The 26,611-nt window shown below is 41.8% G+C and overlaps 1 protein-coding gene across 6 annotated transcripts in view; it reads left to right on the plus strand.

The window, feature by feature from the left end:
* Positions 1-1,216: 1,216 nt before the first annotated feature.
* The window catches only part of GRIA3 (glutamate ionotropic receptor AMPA type subunit 3), a 144,515-nt gene continuing 119,120 nt past the window's right edge, over positions 1,217-26,611 (plus strand). For all 6 annotated transcript variants that reach the window (XR_013776029.1, XR_013776030.1, XR_013776031.1 and 3 more), the window contains exons 1-2: positions 1,217-1,845; positions 2,677-2,835. Coding sequence is in view for 3 of the 6 variants with exons in the window: in XM_079318994.1 (XP_079175120.1) it covers positions 1,755-1,845; positions 2,677-2,835 (250 nt within the window). In the remaining 3 variants the exon portion in view is untranslated. The remainder of the gene's footprint in view (positions 1,846-2,676; positions 2,836-26,611) is intronic.

Consider the following 26,611-nt stretch of genomic DNA (forward strand, 5'->3'; position numbering starts at 1 on the left):
ACCTCTACCTCTGGCTTCCTTCAAAAGTATTGGTTTGAATCGCTGATGTTGCTCAGCAGCATTTGTGCAGTAATCTGCAGCAACCTTCAATCTTACACCTTGACGACTTACATGATGCTACAGCCAGTGGCACTGGCTGATTGTTTTACAATATTATCCCTAACTGATCTAAACATCAACCCAAACAATGCCACACTCTAAGATTAAGATTAAAAAAAGAAGCAGAGCAGCACTGACGTAAAGTGACTTCTGAAATCAGAGGAAATACAAATATTAAGGGAAGAACAGTCTTTGTTGGGCCTATGAGACAGACAACTCCACCTAGTATCACTTTTCTGTCTCTATTTAGTACATTTTTATGAGTACCAAAGCAGGAGAAAAAAAAAAAAATAAAAAAAAAAGCACTGCATGATCCTTACAGCGAAGTGTCAAGGATGTGAGTGAAAGACCACAGAGAAACTGACCCAGGCAGATGCACAGCAGCTCTCTGTGGATACAAATGCCAGGAGCGTCCCAGGGCTGGTGTTCAGGACACACAGGATATCTGCCACCCATCCTCCTGCTCCCCCGCGACCACCAGGCTGGCCCTGCTTTGTGCCCTGTGGTGGCAGCCCATCAGCTGACACACGTTGTGTCTTTTTCTAGCATCAAGGATGAAACGGAGATTTTATTTGAGTTCCTTCCTTTAGAATAGGTTGGGAAGGACCTAACATTCCCTTGTGTGGGATTAAACTCTTCTTGTCTTTCTTCACTTCACGGCACTGTGGGCGGATGATGCTTCCCGCTGATGCGCTGGCACCGGAGGAGGGATGGGGAGAACTCGGGCGCAGGGCCGGCAGTCCCTTGGGAGAGTACGGTCCCTCGGCACCCCTTGCTGCGGCCCTTTCCAGCCCTCCCTCGGCAGCCCCTGCGCTCCCGTCTCCCCCCAGCCCTCGCCCCCCAGGCGGGGCCCAGCGGCACCCGCCGGCCCCGGCCATCACCGGGCCTCCCGCTCCGCCTCCGCTGCCTCCCGGCCCGCAAGTCCTGGGGCGCCCGCACCGCCCCCCGGGCCCGGGCGCGGGCACGGGCAGGACCCGAGCACAGCCCCATCACCCCCGGCCTCCTCTGCCGGCCCCGGCTCGGCTCCCCGCTCCTCCTTCCCTTCCCCGCTCCCTCCCCCGCCCGCCCACAGGCGCACGCACCGCACTCACACTCACACACAGACACACACACACAGACACACACCCCGAGCCGATGCAGCTTTAAAGGGGCAGCTGCAGCCCGGGGGCCGCCCCACGTGAGGCCGGTGCGCTCCCGCCGACCGCAGCCCCGAGCGCGGAGCCGCGGCCGGAGCCGCCGGGGCTGGGCGGGCGGGCCGAGCGGAGCCGAGCGGAGCGGAGCCGAGCGGAGCGGCTGCCAGCCCGCCTCACGCCAAGTTTGATCGATAGCCCCCTCCCGGCCCGGGCGGAGCAGCCTCGGCGGCTTCGCTACCCACCATCTTTGGGGGAAGTCCCTGCGTTGGGGGGGGCTGCCGGAGACGGGGGAGAAAGGCAATCTCGCAGCCAATGAGCCCTGCTAGACTGGGGTGAAGACGAGAGCAGAGGGATTTGGGGAAGGAAAGGATAAAAAAAAAAGAGACGAAAGGAGGGGGATCGTCCTACCCACCACCTCCGCCAGCATCGCCACCACCGTTGACACCGCTCCGAGTCTCCAGTTGCGCCCATGCCTGTGCCGCCAGTTTCGCTTTAGGGGCTGAACCGCAGGGGCTGAAGAAAATGGGGCAGAGCGCGCCCCGGACCCTCCTGCTGCTGCTGGCGGGGCTGCTGGGGGAGGCACTGGCGGGGTTCCCCAACACCATCAGTATAGGTAAGCGCCCGCCGCGGCACCGCGACCCGCGCCGTCCCCGCCAGCCGGGGGAAGTTGAGTGGAGGGGAGCGGGGGGCGAGCCCGGGCGCTGCGGGGAAGGAGCCAGCCCCGCTCCGCTTCCTTCCCCTTTCGGGGGGCGAGAGGCAGCGGCGGTGCCGGGGCTGCGCCGGCGGGCGGCTGCGAGGGGCGCCGGGCTGCCCGCACCGCTCCGAGCAGCGGGGATCGGGTCCGCGCTCTGCGGAACCCTGCCCTGGAGCAGCGCATCCCGTGGAGCGCATTATGTGAGAGAGTGGCGGCGTGAATCTGTGGAGACGTGCCCGAAACCGGTGCCGAGCGAGCCGTGAGGCTCAGGGCAGCGAGTGAAGCGGGGCTGTTCCTGCCGTCTCTCGGAGCATCATTTCCCTCGGCCGCGCTGCCGCTCCAGCAGACCGTGAAACCGCACGTTTGCCACGCCGCACGCCACCGTGTCCCCGCACATAACTACAGTGGCGATATTTCGGTAGTCTGGACAGGATTTAGGAGCCACGGTTCCCCAAGTTAGACTTTTAAATCTCTGTGTGAGCATCCGTGTAGAAGTGGCCTGGTTTTCAAGGTGCACCTGCAGCTCCAAGCGACTCTCATTGCTCTGGGGGCACCTGGATGTGGTGTGTGGCTTTAAAAGCCTGACTTTGGACTTGGAATAAGTGTTTCATGTAGGTACTCGGTCAGAGTTATGTGCTCAGGTTCAGGCTGCTCATGTTCATTCTCTCCTGCAGTGTGCAGCCATTGTTTCTCCTCAAAATTAATTCTGAAATACCTTTTCCCTTTCTTCCTTTTTTTCTCCTCACCTAGGTGGACTTTTTATGAGGAACACTGTTCAGGAGCACAGTGCATTTCGATTTGCTGTGCAGCTATACAACACAAACCAAAATACTACAGAAAAGCCCTTCCATTTGAACTATCACGTAGATCACTTGGACTCTTCCAACAGTTTTTCAGTGACAAATGCTTGTAAGTAAATACCTGCTTTTTAAAAATATATTCATTTGTTATCTGTCCTGCGTTCCTTCCTGGTAGCCTGGAGTTCCTAGAGCCATACAATATATAGTGCAATAAATGTGTGTAGTGACTGGAGGATAAGTAGATTTGGAATATTATATGGAATACCTTAGGAAAAGTTCTCTCACCACTTCATCCCCTTAGTTTTGTTTTTCAGGAAAACAACCATGTTGTTGATATAGCAGTGCTGTGTAGCTTCAATCAGTGAATTGCTGCTGAAGTAAGATCCCTCTTCTGTTGAGGCTACAGCCTAGCTGTGTGAAAAGGCATAATTTGCAAATAATATACCATGTAGGGAAAAGCCAGAAACAACTGTTTAGAAGTGACCTTGAGGGGAGAAGGCTAGAGGGGCTTACTCTCCTCATCTGCTTTGAAATACTGAGTTGTTTTCTTCCAGTGAGAGTCCTGTGAAAAGCTGAGGAGACTGTAAACTGACACATACTGTTAGAGCTGAGGGAAGAGAAAATGGAATCAGAACACTTGGCGTAAGGAGAAATAGCTCTGCACAAGCCGTGCACATGTAGAATTTGGGCTTTTATTAACAGAAGATGCAAAATAGAATTTTGAGTATTGCTAATGTGGTGTTAAAATGCAAAATCTCTTTCAGAAAGACTTGTGCGTGTTCTGCATTTTAAAAAGCATTCCTTTACCAATAGTAGTTCCTGGATATTTGTTTTACTGATGTATCCAAATTTGATTCTATAAAAATTTTATTGTAAATCTTTGAAAATGAAAGGAGTCCTCTTTCAAGATAACTAATGCACTTTGCAGTGTGGAGATATATGTCTGCACATGATCTAATGGATCACTGAATGCAATGTACTAACTTTTCGTTATGAGCAGGTTTCCTTTCACAGTTTGCAGGTTTATACTCACAGTAAAAAATGGTCAAAGAGGAAGAACTGTAGTGAAATAGTGAAATACTGGAGTACAGAAGACTAGTATTTTTTGCTTCAAAATAATTCTATATTTTTAATAACTTTTTTTTTTTATTTGCAGGAGATAGGATAGTTCTTACATTCCTGTCCCACTGTATATTCTGAGAAAGTTGATGGTTAAAAATTATACAGTCAGGAAATATTTGGACAAATTTTGGATTCATATTCTAATATATCCCCCATGTGACTGCTTCTTGGTAGTGCAGTGTTACGCTCTCCAAAGGACTTTGAAGTAGGGCCTTTTAAACTTTTGCAGGGGAGTTAATTTTGTAATATACAATAAAAATATTTGGAAAAGTTGGGAAAAAATGATAAATAAAAGCGTGTCTCTACTTTGCATCTTATTTTACTAATCCTATCGAGTCTCAACAGCTCTTACAACTAACATCAGACTATTAATCCTTAATCAGTGTAATCCCTTCAAGACGCTGTATCTCAAACACTGTTTCCTAAATATCAATTATATGGATTTAAGCTAAATATGTTGAACTGCTTGGACGATTAATTGTTTTAAAAAAGTTATTGCCAGTGCTTCTCTCACCAACAGAAGTGATCCACTTGTTTATGGGCAGTCAGTATATTTAGTCAGTGTTCTACTCATCTGGTGTCTAATGATTTTTGTCAAAGCTTAATAAAAGCTGTGGCAATTTTAGTAAAGTGGAATGATTTTCTGTAGTACAGGGTTCCATGTCCCAACATCCATATTACCAATACAGTAAAATCGGAAAAACTTAAATCTCTGGAGAAACTGTTGACCAAAGAATATATACCTACAATAACCTATTTAAAAGCAGAAGATGTGAAAAAGAAATAGACAAAAGAAAACAAAAAGGTGACCTTGTCTGTACTGTGTCAACCATCTGATAATACTGTTGATAAGAGAAGGATATGGTGAGTCCAAGTCACCAGTCACAGGATTCAGTAGCTCAAAATATTAAAAAACCCATCAGAACAGTTGTTGTTTTGAATCAGGTACCAGTTATCTTTGAAAGTCACAACACTTGTGTGTATCAATGCATTAGGATGAATTAATAGCTCCTCACACTACCTGACCAAAATTCCAGCCATTAACCATATCCTTGTTTCATATGGGAGTGGCAAACCATTTCATCCTGCTGCCATATCCATGAAGGAATTCTTTCCACAACATTTTTACCTCACTTGGAGATAAGCATACATTGTCTCCAGTGCTGTCACACAGCCATTTGATCAATATTTGCAATTGGCAGGGTTCCATAGGAGAGAAACCTGCAGTGACTTTGCCTTCACTGTGGTGGGATAGGTACAGGAGCTGAGAGGAAATTGAAGACAGAAGCATGTTAGGCTGAGCCTAGTGCCTGTACTAGTCAGTACCCATAAAATAATACTCTTTATTCTCTTTTGCATTGATTTGTGTGATAGTGACTGTAGTAAGCATTCCTGTGTGCAGGGATTGAGGGGGGCTCTGCTCAAAAAGACTTATGTTCTTACTGTGCAGCTGCACATCCCGCTTGATGCAATCTGGTGCATTCCAGAGGAGAAAAAAAACCTCTTCTGAAGTATTCTCATGAGCCTGAGAAAAATAACCCACCTCTGCTACGGCAGATTTGGCAATATCCCAACCTAGGAACAAATTTGTTTAGAAGCAAAAGAAAATTCCTGCCCTAAGCCCCTCCTTCTCATTCCTTTTTTAGTTAAATGATGCATAATCTGATTTATGTACATGTATTCCCTGCTTCACTGCTAGCACCAAGCCTCTTTCTGTATATTTTACACACATTCATACAGTATTTATCCCCTCTCTATTTATCTGCCCACTTATTTATTTAGCTGTATGATATCTTAACAGAGAAGAAATGCAAACACAGATGAAAATTCAAGTGTATTTAAAGGTGAATTGAAGTTTATCAGTTGGCTCTAGGGAAATTATTGCATTTCTTGAAATATGCAAGTTTTTGCTGTCAGTAGGAAGAGAAAGAAAGCTAACTTGACCTATGAATGTATAAAATCAAAATCAAGTTATATTTTCTTTAAAAATGCTCATGTAGAGAGTGAGCTAGCTTTTCAGAATAATATGAATATAACAACTCACATATATAAATTTGTCACTGAAGCAATAACTTCCATGCATTTCTCATAATCTGGTGAAGGATGTTTGTGTTAATGTTGAATTGTGAGTATAGTTCTGTAGATCACATTCCCTGGAAATAACCCACGTCTGTCATTCTGCTCTGCACTTGTAGTGCACTATACTAACACTGCTCCAGCCTCTGCAGTGTCAGCTCATTAGCACACAGATCTCATATTCCCTCTCTGCACTGTCATTGCAAAAAATTGCTGTTGTACACCTTTACAGCCAACAAATGTGCACTTGCCTTATGTACAATTTTCAATAAATATTTAGAAAAGTATACTAAATCTTACGTCTTGCCTTCCTTGAATTTCTCAAAATCAAGCATTTTTTTAATGAAAAGCATAGTTTTCATTAAAATCTGTTGGTCATGTAATGGGATGTGTGCAAGTGAAAAGGGGCTGTGATTGTAGAATCTAATTAATCTACAGACAGATTCCATCTCTCAGCTAAACCAAACCTATCAGCTGCAAATTCTTGTCCTATTAATTTATTTGAGTTTTTTATAAGCTTTTTGTATTTTCCAAGTATAGATGTGTAGTGGGTTGTTGTTTTTTTTTTTTTAATATATGAGCATTCATTTTTCAAGAGGCAAAAATAAAAAGGGAAGATGCAAAGATATGCTAACCTTAGGTTGCTAAAATCCTGTAGGTGGTTGTGTGAGCACTTTCTTGAGGGATTCTGATTTCAGACTTATAAAAATTTACTTTAGCATCCTTGCAGTCTTTGTGTTTAATCTTAAAATTCAACTTGGAAGATTGTAATGGGAAAAGTGCATGTTCATTGTTGTGAGAGTGTTGCAGAAAATGATAGCTCAGGACTGGCAGACAGTTTTCCCAGTTTAACTGAGTGCTCCCTTTCCTGAGCACAGGTGTGGGGTGTGTATGCTCACTCCCACCCGAGCACCTGCACAGGCACACGTTTTCTTTAGGTGCTCTTCAGCATTTCTTTTTTGCCAGTGGGCAGATAATTTGCTTCCCTTGCATCTGTGTGCTCTTTGGCCAGCTGGCAAAGGACACTGATGCTGCAAGTGGTCAGCTCCCTTCTGCCAAAAGCATCAGCATGTATTGCTGAGAGCATTGCCAAGTCTGGGCCGTGTTCTGGTGGATTTGTGGGAGCAGCAAGCACAGGGGAGATGCCTGAACTTTCCCAATGTGGAATATACTCTGGTGTTCTGTGGTAAAACACCTGGAAATGTGCTTTCTACACAACTCTGTTCATTACAGATCACTGAAAATGCCTTTTTTTGCTGCAAAATGTGCTCAAGTATTGTGTGTAACTGCTGTTTGACCAAGAATAGCAGCTGGCTTCAGTTTAGGGGTCAAAGCTTTTGCATTGTTTGGTCTAGGTTGAAACATGAAAGGTGTATTCCAGCTTATATTTGTTTCCACTTCATGGCAGAGCAGATGATTTGTCATTAAACTTAATGTGATCTCAGTGTTAGCAGGAGGAACCATGCCACTTTCAAACTGTTTTATTATTTCTTAAATTAATTTCAGAATAAGTTTACTCTCTCTCCTCTGCTGCATACACAACATTGATGTACATTGTGTGTCTAGATGTGAGGGTTCCATTTAACTCACACAATACAGATGGAAATAATATCTTGCATGGATGGACACTTTTTTGAGAAACTGATTTCACCAAATGAAAAAAGAATAAAGCATGGTAAAGAGTTCCATTTACCTGTTTAACTTTGGAAAGATTTTGTGCAGATGCAGATATGAAATTATTCAGTTTTGGATGGAGTAATTTGGACAGTTCATTTTGGATGACCCATGGGGCTGTTAGGATGGGTTGGAAAGCTACTGATAACTACACCTTCCCATGAAATGTACAACAGCTGTAGTTTATCTCTGAGAGGAAATGGAGATGCCATGATGGGAAACTAGCCTGTGATAGAAGCTTTTAACAACAAAAAAAGTCCCACAGTTTTGTTGAAGGCTGATTTGGGAGCTTGTCCAAGAGCTGCAGAAAACAGTGGGTTTCTTTCCTCTGGGTTTGCTGTGTTCAGTCTGGGAGGTGGGAGGCCATCCTACTGCCAGTGCAGGACTGTTATGCAAGAAGGTGTGAAATGAGAGAGCTGTTGTGTTTCCAGTCCTTCTTTATTGTCACAAACTATCGATTTTACATTTTCCTTTTAAAGTATATACTTTGTCATTACCAGTTTTAGAATGCTAATTTTGATTTAGCTCGGCATCCTTAAAATGTTTTAGAATATGTTATTTTTGAAACAGCAACAGTGTGTTTTCCTAGTTCATTTCAAACCAAGCCAACCCATATAAATGAAAACCTGTGCTCATTTATTGTGAGAAAGTTGTTATGTGAATTGGTATTGGGCATTTAAGTCACAACCTGAAAGCTGTACTTTCTGTACTGCTGGAGAGCAGAGATCACTGGAAGGCCATGACCTCTTTTCTGAGGAAACTCATAAGGCAGCTTAAAAACTCTGTGCCTATTGTCAGGACTTTTGTTATATGAAGGCTTGTACTTCCACTGAAACAGCATGGTGATCTAAACCCAAAAATTTAGAAATTATTGATCTAGATTAAACTACTTTCTCTGAAGCTGTGATGATCACTGCAGTGAAGCAATTTCCAAGTTTCACCCATAGAGATTTTTTTTTTTCTAAATATGTATGCATTATATTTCCTGTCAGAGCTAGAGGGTTCTATCTGTTTTATCACCTGCTTTATATTATTGTTGATATTCAGAATGTCAGATGCCTTTGAAACTTCAAATTTGAAATCATCTTTGAATTTTTATGTGTAGTCATCTGATGGAGACTCCAGAGCAGACTCTCCTGTTTCTGTCTGTAGTCATTGCAGCTGGACACTAATAACTACCACACAGCCTCACAGTGCCCACTCCAGCCTCACTCTCATGGCAAGTTTGGAGATATTTCTGTATCACCAGATACAGAATGCAGAGTTCATTTTATTAGTGCACAGCAAGGTGTGAAATATTCAAAGGCAGTGAGTGCCCTTTCAGATGATCTCACGAAGATGTAACTGTTAGTGGTGAAACTATCTTATGTGCACAGAGCAAGAGAGAAGCATGTGATAGAGTTTCTGTGTAAAGAGAAAGAGTGAATGTAGGAATGAGTTATGTCAGTGAATCCACTGGGCAAGGAATGAGTTATGCCAGTGAATCCACTGGGCAGTCATACCTGCATATCCTTGCCATTGTGTCTGAGGCTCTGGATCTGTTTTGTCATCTTGACTGTTTCTAAAATAGCAATGTGCAGCCCTGACACAAACACCACACAGGGGGCACAGAAGCCCTTATTGCATGAGGATCAATCTGCAGACACAGTGCTGTGGGTAACTTGCCCAGGCACTTGTAGAAGGGTGAATTGCTCTCTTGGAATGGATAATAACCCAGGTGAGCATTCTTCTGCTGGGATGTAGCAACCTATCTGGTCACTTGATGTCATTATTTTGCCAGACTGTTTAAATGTTTCAGATGTGCTAAAAGTTTTTTTGCATGGTTTGTTTCAAGTGCAATTTACATGTTTGCTTTCAGTCCACTTACAACGTAAGTGATTGGCTTTGAGTGCTTGGTCCTGCCCCTGTTTTGGGCTGGTGTTTGCTGGAGTTTATTCAAATGTAATGTTTGAAATTCTGGTCAAGAATTAAAAAAAGATGCAGGGGTATGGGCACTTGAATAGCTTGAGACTTTCTTGGTAAATGCATTGTCTTTAAATGGCTGTTTTTAGCTATCTCTGGGTAAGAGATAGCTAGTGTCTGATGGTGGTATGTAGTCTGTGCATAGTCACTCATTTTGTGTATACTTCATTATTTTCACACGACTTTCTCCTGGGCTGATGTATGTAATGGTGCTTGCTGATTTAACCATGGGTGGTTTTGCCAAGTGCAAACATCAAGCATTTGAGCCTGGCCTATCTGGTAATGGGACTGAACTTGGGAAATGGTGGAGTCCTCTGGTGGCTCATAGCATGATTTGGAGTAAGTTGATTTGTCCTTTTGGTAGCACAGTTTTGCTATCTCTTCTACAAGGGTAGTAAAATTTGCCTCTGTCTCAGAGGTTCTGCAAGGCTATTTCCAGTAAAAAACTTGGAGAATTTAGGCTAACAGCTCCTTCTTTGATTTATTGGTCACTTCTTCCACTTCCTAAAAGAGACAAACCCCAAACCAAAAAAACAGCCAAAAAAAAAAAAAATCCCCCCCAAAATCCAGCCTACTTTTGATCTTACTGAAAGATGAATTAAAATTGGCAATTACAGATTTGCTGTCCTTGCTGTAAAATGTTCATTCCCACGGATGGACCTGGGAGAACATGTGTCACACCTCTACAGTAAGCCAATCTATCACTTGGCTAAGGAGGAACTTTCAGCTCTTTACCTGAAGTAAGCAAAGCTGTTGGAGAAAAAAGAAATTTAATACTAGAAAGACTTTTTGTCTCCTATGCCCTTTGGGTAGTTATAATAGGTATAGTCCATACTAGTGCAGCACAGCATATGCCCAGTTCTTGCCTACCTGACCCCACACTCTGACTGCTTATTTGAGTGATGAGAGAAAGACCTGTCTTTACTAGAAATGCTGCTGTCTGTTGATTTCTCCCAGTGAGGTGTGTAAAACGTGCTGTAATCAGTATCTCACAGCTGCTAGCTTTTTTCAGAGATGTGCAGCAGTGTGTTTCAGGGGTTGCTGCCTCCCCTGATTACCCTGTCTCATTTTCATTTAGAGATCTCAGTCTGATAGAGGTGCTGCAGCCCTCTTACTGAACATGGATCAGGTCTTGTGGATCACAGGGTTGCTGCATCATGACACACATCTTGATTTGTCTTTGTGCTCTGCTGTGCATGCTAAATTCCCTAAAACTTTTTGGTAGTTGCCATTGTAATCTGTGTTTTTCTGCTGTGGGAGATCTGCATGGGGGAAGATGGCTTGGGGGAGAAGTAGTAATGGGTAAGTTTTTTCAGGTGGTGAACTTTTTATAGTCTTTCTACCGGGGAGAATGATGAAACACTGATTTTTATCAGTTACTGAGGTTTTGTCTTTTTAGACTTTACCACTTGTGTCACCAAATTTGAATTCTAATGAAGTCTGCTGTTCAGAAAACTCAAGTTCATGCATTCTTTTTTTTTTCCAGCAGTTAGATGAGAGCTAATTAGTGTCTATTGATTTGCAAAGGACTGACCCCAACTCTAACCCTGGATTGAATCAAAACTGTTAGGGGGATTCTAAATTGTCTTGCAAGTTTAATGTACTCACCCATCTTTGTCTGAAGTGTTTGTGCAGTGGTCAAATAGCATCTTCAGAGTGGCTTCACTACTGTTGTGGAATATGAGAAAACCATTTGGACCTTAGGAAATGCTGAATGAGCAAACATTCTGTGTAATACCTTCTATCCAACTCTGAATTTGTTTTTTAAAACATTGCTTTTTTGTGCATATTTGCTTATGACTTCTTGATGAATAGAAAACAGAGCTAAGGAGAAAAAGGGTCATGATCATAATGTGCCAGCTAATCCTATTTCTTTTCCTATTTCAGCCATGTCAGCAGAGTGATTCTCATGACTAATGATAGTTTTTATATATTTATATTGAATGCCTTGGCCAGCTCAGACCTACTTCCTCTACAGAACCATTATCCTACTGTTCTGTGCATCCCAGAAACGAATTCTATATCCCAGAATATCATGATGTGACTTGCTGATCTTTTGTTTTAGATGTAGTTTCAAAAAGGTTTTAAGATTTAGATTGGGATCAACCAGAAAATGAGACAATTAAAAATAAAAGCTTTTTTTGAATAGTTTCAGATCTTAAAAATTACTCAGCTTCAGTTGAAGTCTAATGATTTGTTTTGGAAATGACGATTTCTGTTTTGTGCATTTTTTCCCCTCTTGAAACAATTTGGTGATGCTTATCCAAGTTAGCAAGATGTTTCTGAAGGCATGAATCTGCCTTTCTCAGTGCAAAAGCACCTGTTCTGTCCAAATTTTATAGCAACATATAGATTATGGATGTGAATTTGAAATTGAGTGTGATTTGGACAAAATCCTACTTTTTTTTCAGGGTATATAGTTCAAACTGCTTGTGATGGATTTTATGGCTAGAGAACTTTTGTCAGTCAAAGTGTGTTTAGCATGTATTTCCAAACCATCTACAGGAAATTTACATTATTACCTGGAGAGGCAGTGAGATAAGCCCAAAATCGATTAAAATGAGACCAGTTAACCCTCCTGAAGTTTTCCACTACTCCAGTTTGGCACTCCAGGTGCAGAAGCTGCTTTAAAGCATGGGACAGTGTAGCTTTACTACATGCAGAGAGTAGTAAATGTTGTGAAGGTTTCCACAACTGCCCGTGTCCTGTTTCAAAGATGTGAGTTCATATGCATCAGATGTCCTTTACTGATAGTTACTTTGTTCTAGATAACACAAAAAGAAATTGCAATTGGTGATACTTAATTATGCCTATCTGCAGTGACCACTGGGACCTAATGTTTAGTGCTTCATTGTTCTACCCAGAAAAAAAAAAAGAAAAAAGAAAAAAAAAGCATCTGTATTCCATTAGAATAAATGGGGGCAGTCAAGATACATGATGGGGTCATGTATCTGTGATTTACCCCAGAGTAGATTTGGAGTAGTTCTGTGAAGTCAGTAAAGGCTAAAAACTGAGTGATCCCTCCTGGGGTGTGCCTGGCTCTGAGTGGGGAACACGGGTCCAGGACACCAATGGATTCTTCAGGGGAAATCCTGAACATCTTAATCAGTAGCACACCTTTCCTCCAGGGCTGTGCAGGTTGTCCAGACTCTTGACTTCAGCAACTGACTGAATACATCCTTGTGTTGCATTGCATGTTATTTCCTTCTGGAACTTTGGGAAATTTAGCAAAATGATCACGTTCAGCAGTAATAAGTGTCCCTTTATAAATGATGCTGGGTATCTCACAAGTATCTGTAATAGACTGTGTAGAGCAGAATCTGCCAAGGAAAGATTTCGTTTTTCAATTGAAACAAAATAGTGTAAATCAAATAGTCTCCAACAGAAAGTGCTGACCCTGCTTTTAGCAGAAGTCACTTATACTGAGTCTACTTTCAGATTTCCCTTTTTTCCCCCCTTTCCCAACTACAGATATATTTTTTTGTAGCTGTGATGCTTTCACTACTTTTCTCTGCATCAGTTTATGTATTTTGCAATTTTATGAATAGAAGCTGTGTGGCATAAAAGACCATAGACTCTCCTGTGAAATTTAACTCCTTGTGTCTCTTATGTGCTTGCATGAATAGTGATAGTCTTGGCTGAAAAACGTTGCACCTTTTTCTGAGTTATTCTAGAGATAATTCAAGAGCCAGACTCTGGAAGAACAGAGTCTTTTGACAGAAGCATAAAGTTAACATTTTAATTTATTTTCACGTGTAAAAACACACTGTTGTTTTTCATAAATAGGGAACCTATTGTGGGTAGTGATGCTGCTACCTCCTGCATCCTGGTCAGGTTCCAGCTTGGATCAGCATCAACATAAATCAGTTATTCTCCTGGAAGCTTTATTTAGATAAATTATCTGCACTTCCTGTCTTAAATTCTTACTGTGTTGTTCTGCAGTGCTAGCCCCTGTTTCACATAAGATGCATTTGAGATTTGAGGCAATCATTGCATACGCTGGAGGATACAATTTGATATTAAAGTATATTTTCCTTGCAGGCTTTTCTGAAAAAATTCTGTGCTTTCTTAGTACTGCCTGGAGATTCTCTGTGTTAATAAGAATTGTTTTGTTAATTGATTCCAGAATCTGCTCCTCTGGAATAGTCTGCCTTAATCAGGATCTCCACATGAATTTTAAAATGGCATCTTTCTGGAAAAATTCTACTTTCTACTATGTTGTCTCTAAAACTGATTATATCAGCCCAGTCTATTTCTTCTTTATGCTGGGTTGATTCCAGTTTACAATATTCTCTATAGGGGGATTAAAACCAAAATTAACTGTGTTTTCAAGAAGCCTGGGTGAAGCTGTGTATGAAATATGAACCATCTCAGTTTCTCAGAAATTCAGCTCTGTAACTGAATGTGCTCAGAGTACACTTGAAAAACTGTCTGAAAACTCCAAAGACAGGAGACCTTCTTCTGCAGAAAGGGTGTGTGACAAAAGTAGTTTGACAGTCTCCCCTGCTATCCTGCCTGCCTCATTCCTGGATGAAAGAAGCTGGGGAAGTGCAGAGCATTAAGATCAAACCTCCTGGATAATCAGGACTGTGACTTTGTTCTGCATAACAGAGAAGGGCCTGCAGTTCCTGCTGCTGCCTGCCTTTTCCACTGAGCCTGCCAGCTAAAGGATCAATTAGTGCCAACTGCAGGAGTGCAGCTCCCTTACAGAGGCCTGTGTCCACTTAGGACTGTTCATTTAAGCTCTCATTATGAACTTCAGTTTAATAACAGTGCATGCTGCTACCTCATCATTTACCTGAAACTGAGAGACTATTTTATCAGTTTTGCCATCCTCCAATCTAGTTTGGGTGATTTTTTGCAACTGAGTCCAACTCTAAATCACCAGGCAAAGTGGATCATGTTGTGCTGTGATGATTACAGTTACAGTGTGTAGAGATTTATTGGCAATATAGAATAAAAAATAGTAACTTTAAAATATTGATGATCAAAGCAATAAAGATGTGCAGCTTGATAAATTTACCTATTCTTAAAAGCTGGCTTTTCTTTATTAATGTCCTGCAGACAATTTACTTTAACAATAAAATCAAGGCTTTTGTTTTAAAACAGCCACAGCCTGCCTCATTTCTCAGAGGTGTGGAGGTGGTGAGGTTCCCCTGTTTGTCCACTGATAAGTCACTTTTCTCTTTTCAGGGAGCTTGGTGCCATTAATCTTTTTGCTTTTGCTGGTTATGCTGAAAAAATCCCACTGCAGTGTTGGCTTAGTGTGGCTGGGCGTGCTGATTGTCATTAAACTAGCAATAAGCTTGTAAATTGGACAATGCTACAAGTTGAAGATTATTTTAATTTCCAGGATATAAATTTTCTGAGCAACAGGCTTTAAGACTGAAAAGAGATTTTGGGTGTAGATGGAAGAGTGTGACTTTTGAAGCTTGGTGCAGCAGTAGTTTGATTACCTGGGTTCACACAGATGTGCCGTTCCTTCCTGTTCAGACAGTGTTCAGAGGGCTTGGCCACTTCTGCAGAGCTCATCTGATGGAGTTTCTTTGGAACATTACACTCCATGTGAAGGAGCTGAGGTGATGGCCTTGGCTCCCATTCATGATCTCTGCAGAAAAGAATTGCTGCAGTCTGGTGGTGTATTGAGCTCTCTGCAGTGGTGGCTCATGGCACCACAAATCCTGCCTGGAAGCCAAGGAGTGCCAGCCTCTAGGTCCTTGGGAGAACTGATCTTTCCTGTTTCCCCTAGAGCACACACCAGGCATCTTGTAATTCTTAAAGTGAAATAGGATGGAAAACCTCATAAGAATTCCTGATGGGTAGGAGATTTTCCTGCAGGAGCAGGAGGTATGTGCCTGAGCCCAGGGCTGGTGGCCCACCAAGGTGCAGCAGTGATGTTGCAGTACTTGCCCACAGCCCTGCAGGATTGCCAGGGAGAGATTCACTACGACCACAGCAACTGGATCTTTTTCACTTCAGTGCTTTGGAAGCTTTCTCTGGGATCTGTACTCTGCAGGGATGTGGTTTTTCCCTTTAGTCAGCTGTCTTTATTCCTTTTTCTCTGTTCTCTGTTCTTTCTTTGCTTTTATAGATAGGAACATAACTTTTTTAAGAAGAGCTATTTCCCTTCCCAGAGACAGGGAACAGGACTGTGAATGGCACCTTCTGTTCCCTGTCTGCCTGGGTTCACCTCGCGCCCATCAGCCTTGCCATTAGTCTCACTCACATGGAGCTGTTTGGTTTGTTTTGCTCTCAATAACTCTTTTGAGAATGGGCAAGTTTCACACTGAAGTAGTTAAAAACCCCAAACACTTGCTCATGTTTCCTTTTAAGTGACATTAGTGTAAGTCACTACCCAGGCTGGGTTTGCTCAGATCACTGGAGCTTTCTGTGAATCCAGTTTGATTTTTGAGGTATTTACAGTCCTTGAGATTGTGTGAGTTTCCTGCAAAGTTGAAACTGCTAAAGCACTGGAGGGATCATGCAGCTTTCAGTGGAGTCTGTATGTAAATACAGTAACTGTGTGAGTGAAAAACAGAGTAAATTTCATCAGCATTTCTTTAGTTTCTTGAAGGCTGCCATGCTTTCTGCTCTGATATGAGACTTCTGCAGCTCCCGGTGATGAACCTCCTGAAACAAATGACTGAGATTAGTATTATTTATAGATAACCACAGAGATCATTCATCCTTCTCAAGCTGTTTATTTTTGGGCAGCCCAGTGAAACTGATGAAATTGCCAGTTGTCTGAAATGCTGCTGCCAGTTGTTTGAATGAACAGTATTGATTATAGTTACAGGACTATTCATCTCATACTGGCACACATACAATACATGGATTATAAAAATGTTGTCTCTGTTGACAGCTGGGTTATGAAATGATACACTGAATTATATGTCCTTGCAGGCAGTGTCTGCATTGACTTTTCTTACCCTAATTCAAAAGTATTAAAAGTTACTTGAAGGAGTACAGAATGGAGCATCAGACTCTGAAAATATTAAAGTACCTTTGTTAGAAATAATCAGTTGACAAGTTTATGTTGAAATGAGGTGACACTGCAAAACTCCAATGAGTACTAACTGGTTTAAGCAACCTTTTGCTGTGGAGGTGAGGAACATTTGTTTTATTAAAAGAGTAAAGGACTTATTGGAAGTTGCAGATAGAAAAGAGACTGTTTAAATATGCTCTTTTACCACAGTTTTGTTTAAAAATCAAAGAAAACCTTAAGACAAGCCCTGTTTGCAAAACATATAGTAGTAGTCTTCTGGCTTCAGAGCAAATACCTTCATATTTCTCTTTCTTTTATTTAAAAAAAAATGCATTGATGCAGTGATTGTATTTGTCTACAGTTACCCTCAAAAGTTTTCCATTCTTCATTCTGTCTCTTACTCAGTGGTGTGTATCCCAGTTGCCTGGGCTGTTCCATCACAATGTCTTTTGCCATGCAATTGCTGGAGACAAGGTCAGCAGATGGCCTGTTGGCTGTGGAGCAATCTGTTCTTCTAACTCAAATGAGTTAGAACCCCAAAACTTGAAATAAAAGCTCTCTCACATGTGAGAAAGTGCTCTCTCACTGATATATTGTGGTATATTTGAAGGACTCATGTTTTGAAAAAATGTGATCATTAAATAAAGATTACATAGATTTTTAAGTACTGTGCTTGAAAATTTCCATTGTCTTACTCTGTAGCCATGAATGACTGTAAATAGATTTAAGTGCTCAGAGCATTTTTATTTTAGTTTTACTCATTCTTACTTGTTTATATCTGAAGTAACACCACTGCCTCCAGCTGCTGTCCTGAGAACAGACTTTCCCTATATTTACCTGAACTAGTTGGTAGCATGAACAAACTTCAATAGTACACAGTGGTGACAGAAGTAACTGTGGAATGCTAGGATCTGTATTGAAATGTGTTTGCAAATGTATCCAGTTTATTAAATAATTGCATTTAAAGTTTTTCATTAAAAATCTATTGCATTTAAAGTTTCATTAAATACCTAAGTCCATATCACTCCAGCTGGAGTAGATTGACTTCTGCCTCATGGAAACAGATCAATGTCACTATGGTTTTTAAAATTATATTTAGCAGTTCTTCTTGACAGTAGTGTTTACAGATTTGCTATGAATTTGTGAGTTGTTCATTTGCCAATGGGTCGTATTCTTCAGCAGCTTGCATTACTTGTGATAGCTTTCAAGTGGAATATTTTTTACCATAATTCCAGGTTTTTCACAGCATGAACCACCAATTTCCCAAACAAGAAAATAATATTTTCTCTTGTTCTTTCTTTTCCTTCATAGTCTGGGATTTTTTTTTTTTTTATCTGTAAAATTTGTAACCGAGAAAAAGCTTTGTTTGAGTGTCTCTTGTCATTGGCTTTTCACATCCTAGCAAGCCATTTTTTATCTGTCTGCTTCTTTTGCTTGCTTTTCCTTTGTCTCAGTCTCTGCAGTGAAGCTGTTCTAATACCACCACTTTAATTGATGATGTTTTATTCTTAAATTCTTTCTCCAAGAATTTAATCTCCTCTTATGAGACGGGATATGGTCAATCTCTGTATAAGTGGATGAGTTAGCAGAATAAATATCCTATGTGTTCATGGGAGAATAGACACCCCCACGCCCATGCTGTCAGCTGAGAGATGGATTCTGTTGATATTTGTGTGGTGCAGTGGCTGACAAGATACAGTAGCAAGGATAAAACACTAGTGACTGCACTTGGCAAAATTTAGTGGTCTCTTCAGCTGTGAATGGGTCTGCTTAATTGTTCCCCTGCTGGAACGATGCATCAGAGCAGCACAAGCTGAGCAGTTGTGATGGCTGAACTTGCTCCTGCTGCTCATGAACCAGACAGACTGTAAATGCAAACAGTAGGTGCTCCCCTTACCTCTAATTAAAGCCTGGATGTGAGTTTGACTGTTCAGCTGCACTGTCAAGTCACTCACAAAGCCAGCTGGAGGGGTGATAAGCAGGTATTTTTGCTAGATACCTTTGCCTTTCTGGCTTCCTCGGCAGAAAGGATAGCTTGAGGGTGAAGAAAGGTACAGTGATGAATCTCTCCTTTTTTCTTTTTCTTTTTTTAATTATAGAAAACTGTGACATTTCTACAGTTCACTTTAGCATAAAGATTATTTCCTGTGAATCCTGAGGAAAGGTGTCCTTCCCTTAGCAGAATTGTCTGATTCTTCTGTGGAGCAGCAATATGACTGCTTCTGTCCTGCTTGAGTTTTAAGGACACAAGATCAACTGTGGTAATAAAGGTTACCTGTGATGGCTATCTGAGCTCTTGAGAAAAGAATGGCAGAGAAAGAAATAAGAAAGGGTGATAATGTCATTTGAGAAGTTGCTTGTATAGGGCTTGTAGCTAAAGCACCTTATTTAGTATTCTTCAGTGTTCTGTGCTCTTGTCCATAAGGGCGTTAACACCTTGTGGAGAACTTGGATGTTGAAACTGAACACCCTAATGTCCAAATTTGCCTTTCAACAGTCTGCTCAGCTGTATAAAACAGCTGTGGATATCTAATTCTGGCCCCAGCTTTGTTCTGTGTGGTAGCAATATCCATTGCAAGAGGCAATCTGTGTAATCTCTGTTAGATGTCAGTTGGGGTGAGTTGTGTTGTCTTTCAGAAGAATGAGAACATGTAGGCTTGCTTAGCTTAAACAACTGGCTATTTTTCCGATCTAGTTAACCACAAGGCCAAGTTCTTCACCTGAGTTATCCTTCCAGAGTAATCCATTCAGGTATTTTTTTCTGGTCTTGGGCAGCAATTACATTTTTAACACAAAAAATCTGATTATGCTGTTTTAGAGGAAGAACCTTCCTCTTGTGTTTGACAAGTCTTATTTTTTAGAACTCTTGAGTTTTATTTATATTTTTCTTTTGATGCAAACTTCGTTTTATTATTTTTTGCTGCATTTGTGTCATGGACTAAATGTACATCTTCTGCTTGTGCAGACAATATCTGCTGATATCAAGAACACAGATTTTAAAATTATGTGTTGCAGCAGCATCTTTTTGTAATAGTACTGTGATCAGTGCTGTTTCTTAATAGCAACACCATATTATTGCTCCATTCCTGAGGACAGTCTCACAAAGATGAGTTAAGTTTTCCAGAGTGAGATTAATTTGTCACTTGCTTCCCCCTAGTCTCCAAAACTGTTATTCAGAAATAAATATTTTAGGAGTAGAATTTAATTATCTTGCATTTCCCACATTGTTGGCTCTAATTAGCTGACTGTGCTTTGGATTCACCTCATTTGGGAAGTTTGAATGGACTCTGTAGATACAACAGTTCTGGAGACTTCAGAGTGTCCCTTGTCAGAAGGCAACAGCTCTGTAGAGCATGATTAGTTTCACTTACTGGCTTCACCCAACACATTTATTCTGCTTAGCTGAAGAAATGAAAATCCTAGATACTGGATTTATTTACATTTGTTTGAACCATCTTTTTGCTAAGAGAAAATATTTTTATTGTGACATTTCCATGGTTTGTTTTATTTGCAGTAATACTCTCCTTCTTATGTTTTTATTCAACATTAATTGTGTGATAGCAGGATAGGTTTTATTTGAGAATGGGTTTGGTGTTGAGAGAGGAAGAATAGGACCAAGTATGTGAAGGGAAGCTGCAGTTTGGAAAAGGATCTGCAACCAAGAGTTAAATTGCACTTCTTTCTAAGATGTGAATGGCTTAAAAATACTCTTTTCTAGGGGACACTTCTTGGTGTGTTTGCTAGTGCTGTCTAGAAAGATTTTCAGTCACTGTATCATGGGTAGATTTTATGAAAGGGAAAGGGTTTTTTTTCTAACGAACAGAAATTAACTAATTTGGCACTAGTGTTTAGCCCATATATTCATGGCTACTAAATTATCCTGTTACTGTCAATCTCTGTGTTCCTATAGTACCTTAACAAAGTAAGAGGGAAGACTCAGTGTAATTTTGTTTTGATTCCTCCAGACTGAAGAGGAGGCTCCTATCAGCTGGGTACCACTGAATCCTTGTATGACCTGATAATTTTGAGGGAATGAAATGTTATCAAACATAGATTAAAACAATAAAATCCCAAAGGTTCTGTGCTTAACAGACAAAGTAAATTTATGAATTATATATACTATGTGTAAAATAATTTCCTGCTGTCTTTACTCATAGCACCAACATGGCAGTCAACCAGGGGGGAAAAAACATTCTTTTATTCTTTTTCTTTTTTCTCTCATTTCTGTAAGTGGCAGCAATTGCTGACTTGTTACAGGATTACATGCTTATGTTTGTTAGTCCCAGCAATTTGTCTTTTTATTTATCTAATAACAAGAAAAGAGAAAGTACTGTATGTAAAAGTATACTGCTAAATCCATTTTAAAAAATTTTATAGTCCATGATTTTTCAATCCATGATTTTTCAATCCATGGAGTTCATTTAGTATGTTTGATAGGGTTTCGGTAGGTCTCAGAACTTTTTGAAATGCTAGAATATATTGTCAGTGCTTAACTAAAACTAATGATAGTCTGTGTTTGCATTTCTGGCATGTTTTTGAAGACTTTTCATGATTTAGTGGAAAACCATAAAGATCAGTAGCTTGCTATGTGTCCATACAGTAACTTCAGAACCAGGATCCTAACCAGAAAGGGTGTTACAAGTGTATTATTCTAATGAGAAAGATTGGAAGCAAATCAGAATATGTTTAAACGTGTCACATTTACTTACAGCAGATCCAACAGTGAGTTTAGCCCCAGAGGCAAAGAACAGAATAATAGAGGGACTTGAATGCCTGCTTTTCTTTTATAGGTGATATCTGTAGAACAGGAGGTAAGAAATACTGTCTGGGCTTCTTTGGGAAGCTTGGAAGAGCTGATGAATTCATCAATCCCTTTTATGCAGCTCTTCTAGAGGATTTAAATCTTCCTGTCTTCAACTTATTAAATTATTATGAGAAAGTCGTTCTATTGTTATCAAATTCATTTTTCTTATGCAAGTTTCTGTGCTATTTTTGTTATAGAAAGGTATTGTCTCACTGATAACATTGCCAATGGGAAGGAGGGCTTGGACTCCCTCGTGCAAATGGAAAATACATGGAGAAAATCAGAGTACAAAGAAGTCTTCTCTGCCTATAGCTGACATTTCTTAGAAAATGAGGTCTCTCAAGCCTCCTAGTATAGTCTGGAGAGATACTTTACTTAGTCCATTAATCTATCTGAAAAGCTTTATTACCTGAGTTCAACAAATAAATCTATTCAAGGCCTACAAAATTTTCAAGTCCAAAAGTAGTCTGTTGATGGGACACTTTAAAAAGCTTGACTCTGTCAGGGAGTTGGTTTGATTATCAGAGTATAAAATTCAGTAGCAGTAGCCTAACATCAGTTCCTACAATGCATCAGTTTAATCAAATACAAGGGCACATTATCATAGCCCTTTCTGTTGTCTGCTGCTTAGGCAGTATAGAATTACATGGGATGCATTAGTGTGTGATGCAGAGAAAGAGAGGTTTCCAGGTTTGGAGCCTTTGTGATGAGCTGCTTTTTGCTAAATGATGTGAATGCTTCTCTTGACTATTACATGGGTTTTAACAGGAAACAAATATTTTAAATTTACTTTGAAATTGGCAGTGAAATTTTCAGGTTAAAATTCAGAATCATTATTCTGTAAAAACTGGAAGATATTGTGAGTTACTTTATAAGAAATTAGTAAACCAGAAATTTAGTGAGTTTTTGTTTGGTAGGACATGAGTACATTTGAATTAAAGTAAGGCATTATTTACAATCTCTAACTGTAGTCACATATCAGTTCCTGTTCTGTTGTGCATGGCAAGCTGATTTTTTAAAAGCTTTTTTGAAAGGCAGCTGAAAAATTAATCGAGTTCATTGAGTTCATGAAATGGTTCCTCCCACCACTGTGTCTGTGCCTGCTGTGAGTAAGAGCTGCCCAGACTCCAGAGCCTGGTCATGGCTCCCAGAGCTGGCAGGGACTCTCCAGAGCCTGGTCATGGCTCCCAGAGCTGGCAGGGACTCTCTCCAGAGCCTGGTCATGGCACCCAGAGCTGGCAGGGACTCTCCAGAGCCTGGTCATGGCATCCAGAACTGGCAGTGACTCTCCAGAGCCTGGTCATGGCACCCAGAGCTGGCAGTGACTCTCTCCAGAGCCTGGTCATGGCACCCAGAGCTGGCAGGGACTCTCTCCAGAGCCTGGTCATGGCACCCAGAGCTGGCAGGGACTCTCCAGAGCCTGGTCATGGCACCAGAGCTGGCAGGGACTCTCCAGAGCCTGGTCATGGCACCCAGAGCTGGCAGGGACTCTCCAGAGCCTGGTTATGGCTCCCAGAGCTGGCAGGGACTCTCCAGTGCCTGGTTATGGCTCCCAGAGCTGGCAGGGACTCTCCAGAGCCTGGTTATGGCTCCCAGAGCTGGCAGGGACTCTCCAGTGCCTGGTCATGGCTCCCAGAGCTGGCAGTGACTCTCCAGAGCCTGGTCATGGCACCCAGAGCTGGCAGGGACTCTCCAGTGCCTGGTCATGGCACCCAGAGCTGGCAGGGACTCTCCAGAGCCTGGTCATGGCACCAGAGCTGGCAGGGACTCTCCAGAGCCTGGTGATGGCACCCAGAGCTGGCAGGGACTCTCCAGAGCCTGGTGATGGCACCCAGAGCTGGCAGGGACTCTCTCCAGAGCCTGGTCATGGCACCCAAAGCTGGCAGGGACTCTTTCCAGAGCCTGGTGATGGCACCCAGAGCTGGCAGGGACTCTCTCCAGAGCCTGATCATGGCACCAGAGCTGGCAGGGACTCTCTCCAGTCTCATCTCTCTCTAAGATTCTTCCTGTCCTTAGCACAGTTTTGTCCCATGTTGACCTCCCAGAGCAGGTGGTGCTGCAAACAAGGGATAAGCAGCAGTGGGGGCAGCCCTTCAGGGTGATGATGTTCTTCTGGAAAGAGCTCATCCTGCAGCTCACTGCAGAGCTTGAGGAATGGTACAGCCCTGTGGGAAATTGCCTTAAGGCAGAGAAATTTATTACTGTCTGTCATCCATAGTGCTGCAGTTGAGCTCTTTGGCAAATTGGATATCAGACCTACTGTCCTAAAGATGCACACTGCCCTTTTGAGACTGTTTCTCCCAACTCTGTACTGATTTGGGTGTGGCACAGTTGTATTTCAGACAGTGGTGAGACTCATCTGCTTGTTCCTTGGCTGAAAAAATGTTCCCTAAATAGGATAATTCCAAATGATTTGTCAAAGACTGATTGAGAGATGTGTGTCTAAAACTGAGGGAAGGATCCACAGAGTATTGCTATTTAGAAATTCATATTTACTTTCTGCCATAAGGATTAGTGTTCTTGTTCCCAAAACCAGAAAAGGTTTGGATGGTGTTGGAGCAATATTGTTGTTTCAGACTTCCCCCTGCTTCATTTTCCTCTCCCTCAAAGTTTACTCAGTAGTTTTGCAGGACACTTGGAATTTATTGGTGTATACAAGCAAGTTGTTAGCAGGTTTAGTGATTCTTGTAAAAAGCCAGAGAGATGCTTCTAATAAAGTGTCAGAATATTTTCAGAAGAAAGCTAATATTTGCTAATCATATTTCCAGTAGGGAGGAGCTGTAACAGAATAATGTAATCCAGATTTTTAAAAAATATCTGTGGTTCTACATCCATTTCTGTTCATGCTGATGAGACCACAAACATGGTAAGATCACAGGAAGATTCACTGGCCTGCATGATGTTTGTGAATAAAAGAGTTCCTAAGTCATAGGAGTGGAAGTTACAGGAGTCTTCTTATTTTCTGTTAACTCTCCTAGTAAGTGAGAGAGAGAGGAAGAGGGAAGGAAGGGCTGTACTTTGAAGGCATGGATTTGCAGGTGTTTTACTGCAAAGAGAGATTTTACTAAGTTTAGTAGAGAAGAGACCAAGGAAGTGTGGAATGTAATGGTGTAAATCAGATTAAATCACCTGACATCAGATTGTAATGCCTGGTGGAAGGGACCCACCAGAGTGAGCACCATGGTAATTTGACCCTCAGCTCTGATTCAGTGTCTTGGGCTGACACATGCTTCAGTCTCTGTCTGTCCATCAGGACACCCAAGCATGTTCTTAAATTGGTGCACACACAGCTTTGGGATGTAGGACATTAAATAAAACCTTCTGTGCATGTTGAGCAAGTAACCAAGCTGTGGTTCTTCAGGTTCTAGAGAAAATGAAGTGCTGCACCACACTACCACTGTCTCATGACACATCAGTGTTCTGATGAGGACTTCTAGGTTCTCTTGGTCTTAGAACCAAGGGGCTGCTAGTCTGGCCTTGATATGAGGCAGTTAGCTCTTTTCTGTCAGTGAAGATGTGGGAAGAGCCCCACTTCTCTATCAGCATCACTCATACCCCTGCAGACCACAGTCTCATGCTGCTGCTGATGATTAATGGGATTGTTCTCTGCTTATGAATGTAGCAGCATCTTGTGGAGCACAAAAAATGCATATGCACTGTTTTAACATTTCACTGTGCAGGTGGCTGAGAGCAGACTTTAAACCAGTATTTAAAGCTATGACCTTGTGTCCAAACCCTCTGAGATTAACAAATAATTCCAAACTAGGTCTGTCTCTCTTGGCCTCCCCTTCCCCCTCTGAAAGGGCAGCAATCACTTAAGAATTAACATGTAGCAATGTGACTTTTCTTTTGCAATCAGGCTTTTGCTGTACCATTTCCATCAATTTTGGCTTCCACATTATTCAGCTGTGCACCAGACAACTCTTTTGTTATGTGCCAATTAACCCAGCTTGATAAATAGTGATTATGCATAATTCATAAAGAATAATATTCTTCTTGTTCCGTGTAAATAAGGCACTGGCTTAGCTGAATGTACTGGTCTGTGAATTACTGTCAGATGTGATCATGAAGGTCCAGAAGGCTGATAGCAAGAAGAACTCTGGGGGCTAAGGCAGATACAAATAATATCAACAAAAATAGATGGGAGGATGCTTTTGTAAGGGCAGTTGGGATGTTGATGTGGCATTTCTGTAGTTTGCACTTTCAGTGTAAATAGGTCTCTCAGTTCTAATCTAGCTTTCACTGAATTCCACGTGAACTTCTCCTGTGGTACTGATGAGTGCTTTATTGGGCCCCTAAGGAGCATCTTCAAATAATTTCTCTGGCTCCTGAAGCCAGTTTTCACAGATATCCTGTTTCTGTTTCTGCATTAACTGGTCTGAAACCTCTCAGACTGATAGACTGAAGCAGTGGAACACGAGGGTGACAACTGCATAGCTCCATGAACTTTGAGTAGAACAGGAGAGGAGATACAGAAATGTGAAATCCAGTCCACTGGTCCAAGATGTACTTACAGTGACTGGGATCCCATTGCAGAGCCTCTAGGAAAGTGTGAGGGACTGTGGCTTTGGGTAAACTGGGCTGTCTGTCAGCCAGCACTGTGCAATCATGGAGCCAACTGGAATCCCTCCAGAGCTGGAGGCCGCTTGCACAGCTGCTGTTCTGGCATTCACATCCCCGTTCTCCTTGAACAACCTTAATTGTGACCTTCACCTCCTGGTGAATTTTACCCAGCTCAGTGTTTCAGGTATGTTGGCCTCTATGCCTTTTCTATCTCATCCTCTGTAATATATCCCCACAGGCCTATAAATGGCACCACCTCAGCAGACTCAGCTCATCTTTCATCACACTGCCAGAGCCTTGTTTTGATTTATTGCCTCTCACCACAGTGGCCCAGAATGAAGTCAACTTCTGAAATCACTTAGAGAAGGATCTGCTGAACAAGCATACATTTAATAATATGCCTCCGCCTTTTTATTTCTTCCACACTGAGATGTTCCAGTGATATAAGAAATCCCTTCAGAGTACTGGGGTGCTGGAGAGCTCAGCTGCTGATTTGTGGCTCTGAGGCACAGCATTGCCTTCAACTGCTGCTCCTTGATTCAGCCCTACGTTCTGCCTAACATCTGCAGCTACAAAATGCTGCTCTTTTTTCATAGGTATGAATTATTTTATTCTTCGTGCCACAAAGCTCTTGCTTTCCTTTAGCCTGGGTTTAAAGTATTGTTAAGATACATGTCTCTGAAGAAAGTAACAATAGTG

The sequence above is a fragment of the Erithacus rubecula genome (assembly GCF_903797595.1).
Source record: "Erithacus rubecula genome assembly, chromosome: 15".
NCBI lineage: Eukaryota > Metazoa > Chordata > Aves > Passeriformes > Muscicapidae > Erithacus > Erithacus rubecula.